The sequence below is a fragment of the Microchirus variegatus genome, assembly GCF_963457635.1.
Source record: "Microchirus variegatus genome assembly, chromosome: 7".
Lineage (NCBI taxonomy): Eukaryota > Metazoa > Chordata > Actinopteri > Pleuronectiformes > Soleidae > Microchirus > Microchirus variegatus.
Window position 1 is genome coordinate 28968696 of NC_139808.1, and position 15231 is coordinate 28983926.

General features: G+C 34.7%; 1 protein-coding gene across 1 annotated transcript in view; it reads right to left on the reverse strand.

Moving 5' to 3' along the window:
- The window catches only part of pld1a (phospholipase D1a), a 44842-nt gene that overhangs the window by 15135 nt on the left and 14476 nt on the right, over positions 1-15231 (reverse strand). Inside the window, exons 5-9 of the mRNA XM_083893087.1 lie at positions 3736-3847; positions 3494-3559; positions 2334-2392; positions 2093-2185; positions 618-770 (exon numbers count right to left, since the gene is read on the reverse strand). Coding sequence (XP_083749213.1) covers positions 618-770; positions 2093-2185; positions 2334-2392; positions 3494-3559; positions 3736-3847 — 483 coding nt within the window. The remainder of the gene's footprint in view (positions 1-617; positions 771-2092; positions 2186-2333; positions 2393-3493; positions 3560-3735; positions 3848-15231) is intronic.

Here is a 15231-nt window from a genome sequence, read left to right on the forward strand (position 1 = left end):
AACTAAGATTGCAGCATATTTTACCAATTAGTTCCAATCCAATCTAACCTTATTTATAAAGCACTTTAAATTAATGAAATATACAATTGTGTGACCTAATAGACATAAGGACAAACAATTAAACAATAAAAATACTGTAGAAAATATAAATATATAATATATATAATATAATATAGTTAATAAAATGCATTTAGGGCCAGTGCATAAACTTTATAGAGCAGTATTTGAGATTAAAGGGATTAAATAGGGATTACTTACTTAAAGGCGCCATATGTAAGAATGTGGCCAAAAACGGTTACTACATTCAAATTCAAAACACCAAGGTCTTTTAGGTTTTCGTTTTCTGACGTAACTGGCAACCCGTGGTTGCTCTGCAGTTGAGACTCTACTGACTGCAATGATTGGTAGACGGCGGTAGGTGGCGCCACATGACGCCAAAACATGATTTCAAAACATTAACATGATTTGCAGTCTGCAAAAAACATTTATTACATAATGCACCTTTAATAAATACTAATAAATACTTAATAAATAGATTTTATTCATTCTTTAATGATTGAATGTCTGTATTTACTTTACAGTGTTGTGTGTGAGAACCAAAATAAAGAAATCTAAACCTGGAGAGGCTGTCGATGCGGACGCCATGTTTGGTCTCTGTGTCTTTAGAGTCCATCTTGATGGTGAACTCTTTATCCAGCAGCAGCACAAAGGAGATGGCTCCAGAGTCGGGCTTCATGTACAGCAAACACGAGTCCTTCACCACCAGCCAGCTGCACAACAACAACAACAACAACAACAACACAAACGTATGATTTTCAGCCTCAAAACCATCACCAGCGCTTCACTTCACCGACTGTTGGAGGAACAGTGTAGGAAGAGGACGATCATAAGGCTGTAGGTGGATGGGCCGAGTGGGATTTTTTTTGTTTTTGTCTTCAGAAAAATAACAATAAAAAAACCCGCTCACATAATAATTTGGCTGCCAGGAAGAGAAAGTGAGAGAAACAGTCGTGTGCCAAAAACAGAAATGATGAATATTCACATGAATGACAAGCCAAACACGACACCATTGTTGTGTTGTTAGTGAGCAGCATTTAGTGTAGGTTTGCACTCTTTACATCAGCGTACATTTTTGACAGTTAAAATACCACTTTACAGCCTTACAGCCACAAAGATATTTGGAAACATAAGTGCCCAAACTAAATAGAGTAAATCTCTGCAGTTACACGCTCCATGTGGATTATCTTGGTATCAAAAATAAAGATAGCACTTGTAAGATTACACCAGAGGTGTAAGTTTCACTGTGTCAGAGTAAATACACATGGAACACAGCATAAATTAAGTTTTTTTTTTTTTCTCGCTAAAAAAATATTGCATTTTAAAGTAAATATCACCTTTAAAATCAGCAGTAGGAGCTTAAAAATGCATGGAGGTCGTGAAACAACAAGTGGACATGAGCTGTGCAAAGTCTGATGCTGCTGAAGTGAAGCAGAGTAAAATGACAGAGGTTTTAGTAAAGAGATGTTTAGGAGTTCTCTCGTTTGGCACATTTGAGATTTCTTGGGTACCAAATTATTAAAACCCATTTAATATTATTTACATGTCACTATTGGTCTAAAAAGAACTTGTTTTGAATAATATATATTTTTTTTAAAGTACGAAAACTTGCTGTAAATCAATGCTCCCTGTGCGGAGCGTAATGACAACTTTGTGACTCTGCACTAGCTTTTCAATTCAGTTCAGTTTTTCAGTTTTCTGTGTTTTAATTGTGTTTCGTGAACATAATAATGGTTTTTATTAGCTTTTAGCCGAGTTTCTGACCCTTCTGTGGATATGCAGCATGTCTGTGTTTGTTAAAGTTAGATATGGTTTTATGGCGCTTTTGTGGCTGCGTGTGAAGAAGAAGAGGTTAACACCTCATATTAGAGCCATAACAATAATATTCTTTCCATTTAAGCTTTGAGGGGCATTCTGAGCATAACTAAACAATTGTATCGTGAGGAGAAGAAAACTAAAAGACAAACAGAAAAAGAGAGAGGTGACCACACACACACACACACACACACACACACACACACACACACACACACACCGTTTAGACCAGCGATAGCAGGCTTTGCTGTGACCGCAGCAGTTCATGCCAGGGATTCTGTGTCCACCCGACCGCTTATAGATCATCCCTTCCCTGGAAAGGACACATAAAAATATACAATTACAATAGAGTTTCATTCTAATTCTTGATATTTCATTTTGAAACACTGTTTTCTGTGTTCTTGTACACAAGACTGATGGGATTACAGTGCAAATAAATCTATAAAAGAGCCAATACTCACAGTCCTTTGGGTCCCAAGTCATGAATGAACGACATCTGGCTGACGTCAATGAACGCCATCTGAGAATAGACAGGAAGAGACAACGAGAGGCTTCACACAGTGACACACACACAGAAAAAGTGATACATTCTGCACATGAATCTTCCACCTGGAGGCAACGTGACTCATCTTAAATGATTCCACCCCAGATAATCAACATCAGCAGCACACAATGAGCACAACACAACTGCTGTGTGACACCATTACTGTATTATTAATTAATTAATTATACATATATATACACATACATATTATAATAATAATAAAAATAGAATAAAATGAAATAAAAAATATGAATACAATTATTTAAATATGTATTTAATTAATTAATTTAAGTAAGTAAGTAATTAATCAATTAAAAAATTAATTAAACATATATATAGACATATATATATGCATTATGATAATAATAACAATAGAATAAAAATAAAATAAAATATAAAATATGAATAAAATTATTTAATTATTAATTTAATTATTTAAATATTTATTTAATTATTTCAATATTTATTTAATTATTTAAATATCTATTTAATTATTCAATTAAGTAATTGACCAATTAATTAATCGATTAATTATTTATTTAATTATTTAATTAATTAATTAATTAATTACCATGACTGTACCATGTAAACGCATAACACCATTACTGGTGTCACTTCACAGCATGAGTTAAGTAAAGTAAGTAGAGGTGAGGAGTGTGTGGAATATAATTCACCCACATTCATAATAAAAGTTAGTTTTAAGGAAGACATCTTAAATTTATTCATGGGATGGTGAGAGTTTAAACGTGTAACTTCCCAGAGAAGAAACGTTGTCTCGTGTTTCTCACTCGTCTATTTTTATCTAAAGCTTTTAAGGCCTTTAAAGAGTACCTTCAGCAAATACTAATATGATTTAAAACAGACACAGAGGTCGAGGTAAATACGTAGGACTCCCGTATGGTAAAAACATAAAAGAACTCATTTACTTTGAAGGTATACTTGCAGTATTTACAGTACGCACATTTGCTTTGTCCTTACTGTAAATACACACACACACACACATTTAGTACAAAGTTGAAGTTCAGTCTGAGGTTACGTATGAGTGTGTCAGTGTCACAGCTTAGTATGATTACTCACAGTGTGGTGATATTTGCGGTACATGGCCATCCTCAGCAGCTTGTTCAAATAGTCTTCTAACTGTTTCTGTAGGAACACACACACACACACACACTAGATTTTGGCCACTGTGAGTATTTTAATGATGAATTCCATGCATGTGAACAAAGAGTCAGTGTTTTTATGAGACAGAGCTGCAGGCGACGAGAGCTCGTCAGGTGAGAGAAACAAATGTTTAAACAGGGAAAGCAGGCGAGACGTACCCTCCTGCTGGAGACCTGCTCGTCTCGCACCAGCTCGTCGGCGCCTCCCCTGGGCAGCGAAGGCATCTCCCTCACCTCGCTCTTCCTCACCGTCCTTCGTCTCACGGTGTGGCTGCGACACAGAGCAGAGGGAAAATATCCAGACGTTAAAACAGTTTCGGGTCATTTACATAAAAAACGCTTACGTCAACCCATAGACTTCTAAGTAAATTGACTCAGTCAAAACAGTGAAGGCAAATTTCAGTAAAATAACTTAGCTAGCTTAGTTATCTCTACCTCCTCGTGAGGTTTAAGAGTTTAGAAATAACAACTAACTGAATTGTGCATTTACAAAACGAATTAAAATTGTACAGAAAGTGTCGTAAAAACAGGCCGTGAAATTTTTTTTCCGTGAAAACAAAAAAATATATTTGGGTAAAAAATTTTTTTGCGAAAATAAACACCGAAAAAATATATATTTTGTATAAAAAGAGCCCGGAAAAAATTTCATATAAACAGACCCCCCAAAAAATATCGTAAAAACAGACCCCAAAAAAATATTTCTTAAAAACAGACCCTGAAAAAAATATTTCGTAAAAACAGAAGCCCCAAAAAAATATTTCTTAAAAACAGACCCCAAAATAAAATATTTCGTAAAAAACAGACCCCATAAGAAAATCTTTCTTAAAAACAGACCCTGAAAAAAATCTTTCGTAAAAACAGACACTGAATTTTTTTTTGTATAAACAGACAACCCCAAAAAATATTGGAAAAAACAGACCCCCCCAAAAAATCTTTCTTAAAAACAGACTCCGAAAAAAAATTATCGTTTAAACAGACTCTGAAAAAAAACTTGTAAAAAACAGACTGCAAAAATTATTTTGTATAAACAGACCTTAAAAAAGTAGTAAAAACAGACCCCGAAAAAAATATTTTGTATAAACAGACCCCGAAAAAATAATTCATAAAAAGTCTCAATATAAACTGTCTATTATACTGTGTATATATATATATATATTAGATATAAATATACATATATATATATATAAAGATACTTTCAATATAAGAAGTAAAAGTGGATCCTTTCAGCAGCGTTTAAAAGATGAAGGGGAAAGCTACGTCCAGCAGATGGCAGCATTTCCCAAGATGCAATTCAACAACAACAAAAAAACTTTATTAGTCTCCGTGGAGCAGTTCAAAACACACAGGGCAGTTAGGTATGAACACAGGTGTGGAGTTTATCTCTGTTTCAGCTCAGTGTTTTAACGAGGACATGAAAATTCATTCATTACAGGTGAGGCTTCTCCTGCACACAGCGACACCGACTTGAAGAGCGCGGTTTACTTCCGGTGACTTGGTACGGTCCATTCCGCCCCTCGGTGTGGATGTATTTAAAATGTTCCACTTCGTGTTTATCTTTCGGAGCTTCAGAAAAGCAGCAGAGAGGACGAGGAACAGCGCGGACAAACATGTGGTAACTCAACGACACACAAACACACATTTCTGAGTGTTTCTGTTCTCACTGTTGCTAACGTCCGTTCACAGGTGTTTACATTACACCTGCTGCTGCAGCTAATGTGACGTCACTGCTCCTCCGCATGACGAACCGTGCACGTGTGTTGTCAATGCAATTAGTCAAAAAGTGTCTTCATACTGTCGAAAATGTCCTAGTATATCATGTCAACAAAAACTGTCCAAATATAAACTGTCAAAAATGTCCTGGTAATTGACCAAAAAAGTCCATAAAAATGTTTGTCCAAAATTTGACCAAAAAAATGTTAGTCCAAAATTTGACCAAAAGAAGTCCAAAAATGGTTTGTCCAAAATGTGACCAAAAGGTCATACTTTAGCATGCTGTCCAACATTTGACCAAAAAGTCAAACTATAGTATGTCATCCAAAATTTGACCAAAAGAAGTCCAAAAATGGTTTGTCCAAAATGTGACCAAAAAGGAATAATATAGCATGTCGTCCAAAATTTTACCCAAAAAAGTAAAAATAGAATGTTTTTGTCCAAAATTTGACCAAAAAGTCATACTATAGCATGTCGTCCAAAATTTGACCAAAAAGTAATAATATAGCATGCCGTCCAAAATTTGACCAAATAAAGTTTTTAAAGTGTCGTCCAAAATTTGACCAAAAAGTCATACTATAGCATGTCGTCCAAAATTTGACCGAAAAAGTTTTTAAAAAATGTTGTCCAAAATATGACCAAAAAGTAATAATATGGCATGTCGTCCAAAATTTGACCAAAAAAAGTTTCAAACATTTTTTGTCCAAAATTTGACCAAAAAGTCATACTATAGCATGTTGTCCAAAATTTGACCAAAAAAGTTTTTAAAAATTGTTGTTCAAAATTTGACCAACAAGTGGTATTATAGTATGTCGTCCAATATTTGACCAAAAACAGTCAAAAAACTTTGTCCAAAATTTGACCAACAAGTGGTATTATAGTATGTCGTCCAATATTTGACCAAAAACAGTCAAAAAACTTTGTCCAAAATTTGACCAAATAAAGTTTTTAAAGTGTCGTCCAAAATTTGACCAAAAAGTCATACTATAGCATGTCGTACAAAATTTGACCAAAAAAGTTTTTTAAAAATGTTGTTCAAAATTTGACCAACAAGTGGTATTATAGTATGTCGTCCAATATTTGACCAAAAACAGTCAAAAAACTTTGTCCAAAATTTGACCAAAAAGTCATACTATATAGCATGTCATCCATCCATCCATTATCTACCGCTTCCAATCCAAAAAAAGAAAAAAAATGTTTTTGTCCTAAATTTGACCAAAAAGTCATACTATAGCACGTCGTCCAAAATTTGACCAAAAAAGTTTTTTAAAAATGTTGTTCAAAATTTGACCAAAAAGTCATACTATAGCATGTCGTCCAAAATTTGACCAAAAAAGTTTTTAAAAAATGTTGTTCAAAATTTAACCAAAAAGTGGTACTATAGTATGCCGTCCAAAATTTGACCAAAAACAGTCAAAAAACTTTGTCCAAAGTTTGACCAAAAAGTCATACTATATAGCATGTCATCCATCCATCCATCCATCCATTATCTACTGCTTCCAATCCAAAAAAAGAAAAAAAATGTTTTTGTCCTAAATTTGACCAAAAAGTCATATTATAGTAAAAGTATTTTATTAAGACAATTACCTCACTAACCTGATCCCCAACCAAGAACTGGAGTAAATGAACATGTTTGTTCAATGCATATGATTGTGCTTCCTTGACCAATAAGTGATACTATAGTATGTCGTCCAAAATTTTACCAATAAGTGATATGATAGTATGTCGTCCAAAATTTGACCAAAAACAGTCAAAAAACTTTGTCCAAAATTTGACCAGAAAGTCATACTATATAGCATGTCATCCATCCATCCATCCATTATCTACCGCTTCCAATCCAAAAAAAAGAAAAAAAATGTTTTTGTCCTAAATTTGACCAAAAAGTCATACTATAGCATGTCGTCCAAAATTTGACCAAAAAGTAATAATATAGCATGCCGTCCAAAATTTGACCAAATAAAGTTTTTAAAGTGTCGTCCAAAATTTGACCAAAAAGTCATACTATAGCATGTCGTCCAAAATTTGACCGAAAAAGTTTTTAAAAAATGTTGTCCAAAATATGACCAAAAAGTAATAATATGGCATGTCGTCCAAAATTTGACCAAAAAAAGTTTCAAACATTTTTTGTCCAAAATTTGACCAAAAAGTCATACTATAGCATGTTGTCCAAAATTTGACCAAAAAAGTTTTTAAAAATTGTTCAAAATTTGACCAAAAAGTCATACTATAGCATGTCATCCAAAATTTGACCAAAAAAGTTTTTTAAAAATGTTGTTCAAAATTTGACCAACAAGTGGTATTATAGTATGTCGTCCAATATTTGACCAAAAACAGTCAAAAAACTTTGTCCAAAATTTGACCAACAAGTGGTATTATAGTATGTCGTCCAATATTTGACCAAAAACAGTCAAAAAACTTTGTCCAAAATTTGACCAAATAAAGTTTTTAAAGTGTCGTCCAAAATTTGACCAAAAAGTCATACTATAGCATGTCGTCCAAAATTTGACCAAAAAAGTTTTTTAAAAATGTTGTTCAAAATTTGACCAACAAGTGGTATTATAGTATGTCGTCCAATATTTGACCAAAAACAGTCAAAAAACTTTGTCCAAAATTTGACCAAAAAGTCATACTATATAGCATGTCATCCATCCATCCATTATCTACCGCTTCCAATCCAAAAAAAGAAAAAAAATGTTTTTGTCCTAAATTTGACCAAAAAGTCATACTATAGCACGTCGTCCAAAATTTGACCAAAAAAGTTTTTTAAAAATGTTGTTCAAAATTTGACCAAAAAGTCATACTATAGCATGTCGTCCAAAATTTGACCAAAAAAGTTTTTAAAAAATGTTGTTCAAAATTTAACCAAAAAGTGGTACTATAGTATGCCGTCCAAAATTTGACCAAAAACAGTCAAAAAACTTTGTCCAAAGTTTGACCAAAAAGTCATACTATATAGCATGTCATCCATCCATCCATCCATCCATTATCTACTGCTTCCAATCCAAAAAAAGAAAAAAAATGTTTTTGTCCTAAATTTGACCAAAAAGTCATATTATAGTAAAAGTATTTTATTAAGACAATTACCTCACTAACCTGATCCCCAACCAAGAACTGGAGTAAATGAACATGTTTGTTCAATGCATATGATTGTGCTTCCTTGACCAATAAGTGATACTATAGTATGTCGTCCAAAATTTTACCAATAAGTGATATGATAGTATGTCGTCCAAAATTTGACCCAAAAATATTTAGTCCAAAATTTAACCAAAAAGTCATACCATAGCATGTCGTCCAAAATTTGACCAGATAAAGTTTTTAAGAAATGTTGTTCAAAATTTGACCAAAAAGTGATACATTAGCATGTCGTTCAAAATTTGACCAAAGAAAGTTTTAAAAAAATGTTTTTCAAAATTTGACCAAAAAGTGGTATTATAGTATGTCGTCCAAAATTTGACCAAAAACAATCCAAAAACTTTGTCCAAAATTTGACCAAAAAGTCATACTATAGCATGTCATCCATCCATCCATCCATCCATCCATTATCTTCCGCTTCCAATCCAAAAAAGAAAAAAAATGTTTTTGTCCTAAATTTGACCAAAAAGTCATACTATAGCATGTCGTCCAAAATTTGACCAAAAAAGTTTTTAAAAAATGTTGTTCAAAATTTGACCAAAAAGTGGTATTATAGTATGTCGTCCAAAATTTGACCAAAAACAGTCCAAAAACTTTGTCCTAAATTTGACCAAAAAGTCATACTATAGCATGTCATCCATCCATCCATTATCTACCGCTTCCAATCCAAAAAAAGAAAAAAAATGTTTTTGTCCTAAATTTGACCAAAAGGTCATATTATAGTAAAAGTATTTTATTAAGACAATTACCTCACTAACCTGATCCCCAACCAAGAACTGGAGTAAATGAACATGTTTGTTCAATGCATATGATTGTGCTTCCTTGACCAATAAGTGATACTATAGTATGTCGTCCAAAATTTGACCAATAAGTGATACGATAGTATGTCGTCCAAAATTTGACCCAAAAATATTTAGTCCAAAATTTGACCAAAAAGTCATACTATAGCATGTCGTCCAAAATTTGACCAAAAACAGTCCAAAAACGTTGTCCAAAAATTTGACAAAAAAGTCATACTATAGCATGTCATGCATCCATCCATCCATCCATCCATTATCTACCGCTTCCAATCCAAAAAAAAGAAAAAAAATGTTTTTGTCCTAAATTTGACCAATTTTCGGCGACCTTGAGTGTCTTCAAAGGCGCCTTAAATATAATGAATTATTATTATTATTATTATTATTATTATTACTAAATTTGACCAAAAAGTCATACTATAGCATGTCGTCCAAAATTTGACCAAAAAAGTTTTTAAAAAATGTTGTTCAAAATTTAACCAAAAAGTGGTACTATAGTATGTCGTCCAAAATTTGACCAAAAACAGTCAAAAAACTTTGTCCAAAATTTGACCAAAAAGTCATATTATAGTAAGTCCAAAATTTGGCCAAAAAAAGTATTTTATTAAGACAATTACCTCACTAACCTGATCCCCAACCAAGAACTGGAGTAAATGAACGTGTTTGTTCAATGCATATGATTGTGCTTCCGTGACCAATAAGTGATACTATATTATGTCGTCCAAAATTTGACCCAAAAATATTTAGTCCAAAATTTGACCAAAAAGTCATACTATAGCATGTCGTCCAAAATTTGACCAAAAAAGTTTTTAAAAAATGTTGTTCAAAATTTAACCAAAAAGTGGTACTATAGCATGTCGTCCAAAATTTGACCAAAAAAGTTTTTTAAAAATTTTGTTCAAAATTTAACCAAAAAGTGGTATTATAGTATGTCGTCCAAAATTTGACCAAAAACAGTCAAAAAACTTTGTCCAAAGTTTGACCAAAAAGTCATACTATAGCATGTCATCCATCCATCCATCCATCCATTATCTACCGCTTCCAATCCAAAAAAAAGAAAAAAAATGTTTTTGTCCTAAATTTGACCAAAAAGTCATATTATAGTAAGTCCAAAATTTGGCCAAAAAAGTTTTTAAAAATTGTTCAAAATTTGACCAAAAAGTCATACTATAGCATGTCGTCCAAAATTTGACCAAAAAAGTTTTTTAAAAATGTTGTTCAAAATTTGACCAAAAAGTGGTACTATAGTATGTCGTCCAAAATTTGACCAAAAACAGTCCAAAAACTTTGTCCAAAATTTGACCAAAAAGTCATACTATAGCATGTCGTCCATCCATCCATCCATCCATCCATTATCTACCGCTTCCAATCCAAAAAAAAGAAAAAAAATGCTTTTGTCCTAAATTTGACCAAAAAGTCATATTATAGTAAGTCCAAAATTTGGCCAAAAAAGTTTTTAAAAATTGTTCAAAATTTGACCAAAAAGTCATACTATAGCATGTCGTCCAAAATTTGACCAAAAAAGTTTTTTAAAAATGTTGTTCAAAATTTGACCAAAAAGTGGTACTATAGTATGTCGTCCAAAATTTGACCAAAAACAGTCCAAAAACTTTGTCCAAAATTTGACCAAAAAGTCATACTATAGCATGTCGTCCATCCATCCATCCATCCATCCATTATCTACCGCTTCAAATCCAAAAAAAAGAAAAAAAATGTTTTTGTCCTAAATTTGACCAAAAAGTCATACTATAGCATGTCGTCCAAAATTTGACCAAAAAAGTTTTTAAAAAATGTTGTTCAAAATTTGACCAAAAAGTGGTATTATAGTATGTCGTCCAAAATTTGACCAAAAACAGTCCAAAAACTTTGTCCAAAATTTGACCAAAAAGTCATACTATAGCATGTCGTCCAAAATTTGACCAAAAAAGTTTTTAAAAAATGTTGTTCAAAAAGTGGTACTATAGTATGTCGTCCAAAATTTGACCAAAAAGTCATGCTATAGTAAGTCCAAAATTTGGCTAAAAAGTCATACTATAGTAAGTCCAAAATGTGTTCAAAATTTGACCAAAAAAAGTATTTTATTAAGACGATTAACTCACTAACCTGATCCCCAACCAAGAACTGGAGTAAATGAACATGTTTGTTCAATGCATATGATTGTGCTTCCTTGACCAATAAGTGATACTATAGTATGTCGTCCAAAATTTGACCAATAAGTGATATGATAGTATGTCGTCCAAAATTTGACCAAAAACAGTCAAAAAACTTTGTCCAAAATTTGACCAACAAGTGGTACTATAGTATGTCGTCCAAAATTTGACCAAAAACAGTCAAAAAACTTTGTCCAAAATTTGACCAAAAAGTCATACTATAGCATGTCATCCAAAATTTGACCCAAAAATATTTAGTCCAAAATTTGACCAAAAAGTCATACCATAGCATGTCGTCCAAAATTTGACCAGATAAAGTTTTTAAAAAATGTTGTTCAAAATTTGACCAAAAAGTGATACATTAGCATGTCATCCAAAATTTGACCAAAGCAAGTTTTAAAAAAATGTTGTTCAAAATTTGACCAAAAAGTGGTATTATAGTATGTCGTCCAAAATTTGACCAAAAACAGTCAAAAAACTTCGTCCAAAATTTGACCAAAAAGTCATACTATAGCACAGGGGTCACCAACGTGGTGCCCGCGGGCACCTGGTAGCCCGCAGGCAGCCAATACGGTGCCCGCGGGCTCACTTCACTTCACCTCACTTGCATGTATCCGTATGATCGCTCAGTAAAATATCTTTGATATTGTTTATAAAAACTGGTTATCGTTAGGAGTAAGCACTGGAATGAATGTGTATGCAGTTTAATGCATAATATTAATCATTTAAATGGTAAACAAAAAAAATAAAATGTTAATGTGGTAGCCCTCCATATTATTTTTTACCCTTAAGGTAGCTCTCATCTCAAAAAGGTTGGTGACCCCTGCTATAGCATGTCATCCATCCATCCATCCATCCATTATCTACCGCTTCCAATCCAAAAAAAAGAAAAAAAATGTTTTTGTCCTAAATTTGACCAAAAAGTCATATTATAGTAAGTCCAAAATTTGGCCAAAAAAAGTATTTTATTAAGACAATTAACTCACTAACCTGATCCCCAACCAAGAACTGGAGTAAATGAACATGTTTGTTCAATGCATATGATTGTGCTTCCTTGACCAATAAGTGATACTATAGTATGTTGTCCAAAATTTGACCCAAAAATATTTAGTCCAAAATTTGACCAAAAAGTGATACTATAGCATGTCGTCCAAAATTTGACCAAAAAAGTTTTTAAAAAATGTTGTTCAAAATTTGACCAAAAAGTGGTACTATAGTATGTCGTCAATTAACTCACTAACCTGATCCCCAACCAAGAACTGGAATAAATGAACATGATTGTTCAGTGCATATGATTGTGCTTCCTTTGTTATGTTGTGAAAACAATAAAAAGAATGTTGTGCAAAAAGAAAATGTCTTCAGTAAAGTATGTTTTCAAAAAATGTTAAAATGCAATATAGCATCAAAACTGTCAAAAATGAGTATCTAGTGTTCGAGACAGTCCAGGTGTTTTACAAGCATGATTGTAGGACGTGTTGATGCTATTGTGGATGTAAGATTGTTCAAACTAAATTCACTATTAAGTTAAGGTTACATCATAAATCTAATGCTTTAAGTGAATAACGAATAAAAACAAAGCAGTGACTTAAAGTAAACGAGTAAAAAGACACATTGGGCAACACACTTTGTGTACAAGTGAAATGTTAACAGACTAAAGCCTTGTCTCTGTATTTATAGAGTAGGAGGTCCTCCACCCTGTGCACTTCATGGAGGAGGAGGAGCTAAAAACAGTGAGCTATCCCTTTAACGGAGAAAACTAGTGACAGTCACACAGTTCATGTGCTGATCGTGTTTAAGCAGCAGTTACTAAACAAACACCTGGACCCAAAAAACCTCATTTTAGTGAACAGGAACCCTTTACCACCTCTAGGAAGCCGGGGACTGCCATGTTGTGGACTGGAACAATGCCTCAGGTCGTGGAACCAAACCCGCCGGACTGGAACGACCCTGCAGTCGTGGGACCGAACTTGCTGGACCTGGCGCAACGGTGGGTTTGCGACAGTCCAGCAGGTTCAGTTCTACAACTGCTGGGTTGTTCCAGTCCGGTGGGTTTGGTTCCACAACCGTGAACCCAAAACGTTGTGAAAAACCACAACCTGGCAACCCTCGCGCTGCACGCAGCCCCAGCCGTTGTGGAAACCAAACCTGGCAACCCTCGCGCTGCACGCAGCCCCAGCCGTTGTGGAAACCAAACCTGGCAACCCTCGCGCTGCACGCAGCCCCAGCCATTGTGGAAACCAAACCTGGCAACCCTCGCGCTGCACGCAGCCCCAGCCGTTGTGGAAACCAAACCTGGCAACCCTCGCACTGCAAGCAGCCCCAGCCATTGTGGAAATCAAACCTGGCAACCCTGACCAAAAAAAAAGTTTTTTTTCACCAAAACTAGCTTTTGTACAACCCAACCTGGCAACCATCGCCCCCCCACACATCCATCACCACCTTGCACACCTCAGCCCCACACCAGTGACCCATTACCCTCACACCCCCACACCAGTGACCCATTACCCTCACACCCCCAGCATACGTTACCAATCATCCTTTCGTACAACCTCCTCCTGGAACCGAACCCGCAACCTTGAGATCCGAACATCGCCCCCAGTCTTGGTCGAGGACAAAGCCGCTGCGCCACCTACTTGTTGTAAGTATATGTTTTTTCGTCCCCTTAGAATCGTAACTTTGCACGTTGGACTTTAAAAATGTTGGTCTTTGCGGGATTCGAACCCACGACGTCAAAACTTGACAGCAGCGTTCTTACTCACTGAGCCACTAGTTCTGACATTTGTACATGTTTTCGGCGAGCTATGGCTGTTTATATTGACTCTTAAACTAAAAGAAAGCATCACTGTGGGATTCGAACCCATAACCTCAGGGATATGAGTCATCTGCTGACAGTCTGAGCCACTTGTCCAGATGCTTTCTCACACATTTTCGGTAATCATAATTTTTCTGTTGTGGTCAGAGTTTCTTTAAGTACTGGCATTTTTTCCAAAACTCTCTGGACTCTACAATATCGGACTATTGTCAGGTGTTCAAGTTTCAAAAAGACAAACAGTTTAGTTCTGGGCTTTTCTGGAATCGAACCCCAGTCTCCCGCTCCATGAGCCAACGTCAAACTCATAGAGCTATACAACTTAACGAGGAAATTTTTTGGTTTTGTTTTATTTGTTTTTTCCATCTGTCATATTGGTATAGGTGTTCAACAGTGTGATGACGCAAATGTTTATAATTCAATGCAATCAGTCAAAACCTCTATGAACAAGCATCTGCGTGATAAGGCTCAGAGCAATCACATGGTTGTGGAACAGAAACTGCCAACCTCGCTGTTGTGGACCGAGCTGGGACAACCATGGGCGACGCTAGCCCCCTTTTTAGGGGTGCGTCAGTGTGTGTGTGTCCTGCCAGTGACCAATGATGGACGTACGACAATTGTTGTGTCAAAAATACTTTTATTTGTTATTATTATTCATTTCAAACCCACAATGGAGAACACAGCTTCTCCTGTGAAGAGAGTTCAGGTTCAGACTGGTTGTTGCTCGCAGCGACAATACATTATGCTAATTTAAGCTAATCGCCTGCTTGCGCTAGCTTCACATTTAATCAAATGTTCCACCTGAAAATATATAATAGACACAGTGAATAGGGCTGAACGATATGGACAAAATGTCAAATCTCGATATTCATGCCAGATATCTCGATATCGATATCGATAAGATACGATATGACTACAGGTTCGGTGAAAACCAAGCATTTTTCAGAAAAATAAAAACATTATAAAAAAGACTGTGGAAACTTTCCACATGGAAAGTGCAGTTTTATTGATGAGAACTCACTGCCAGACATTAACATAAAGTCACCAAAGAACACAT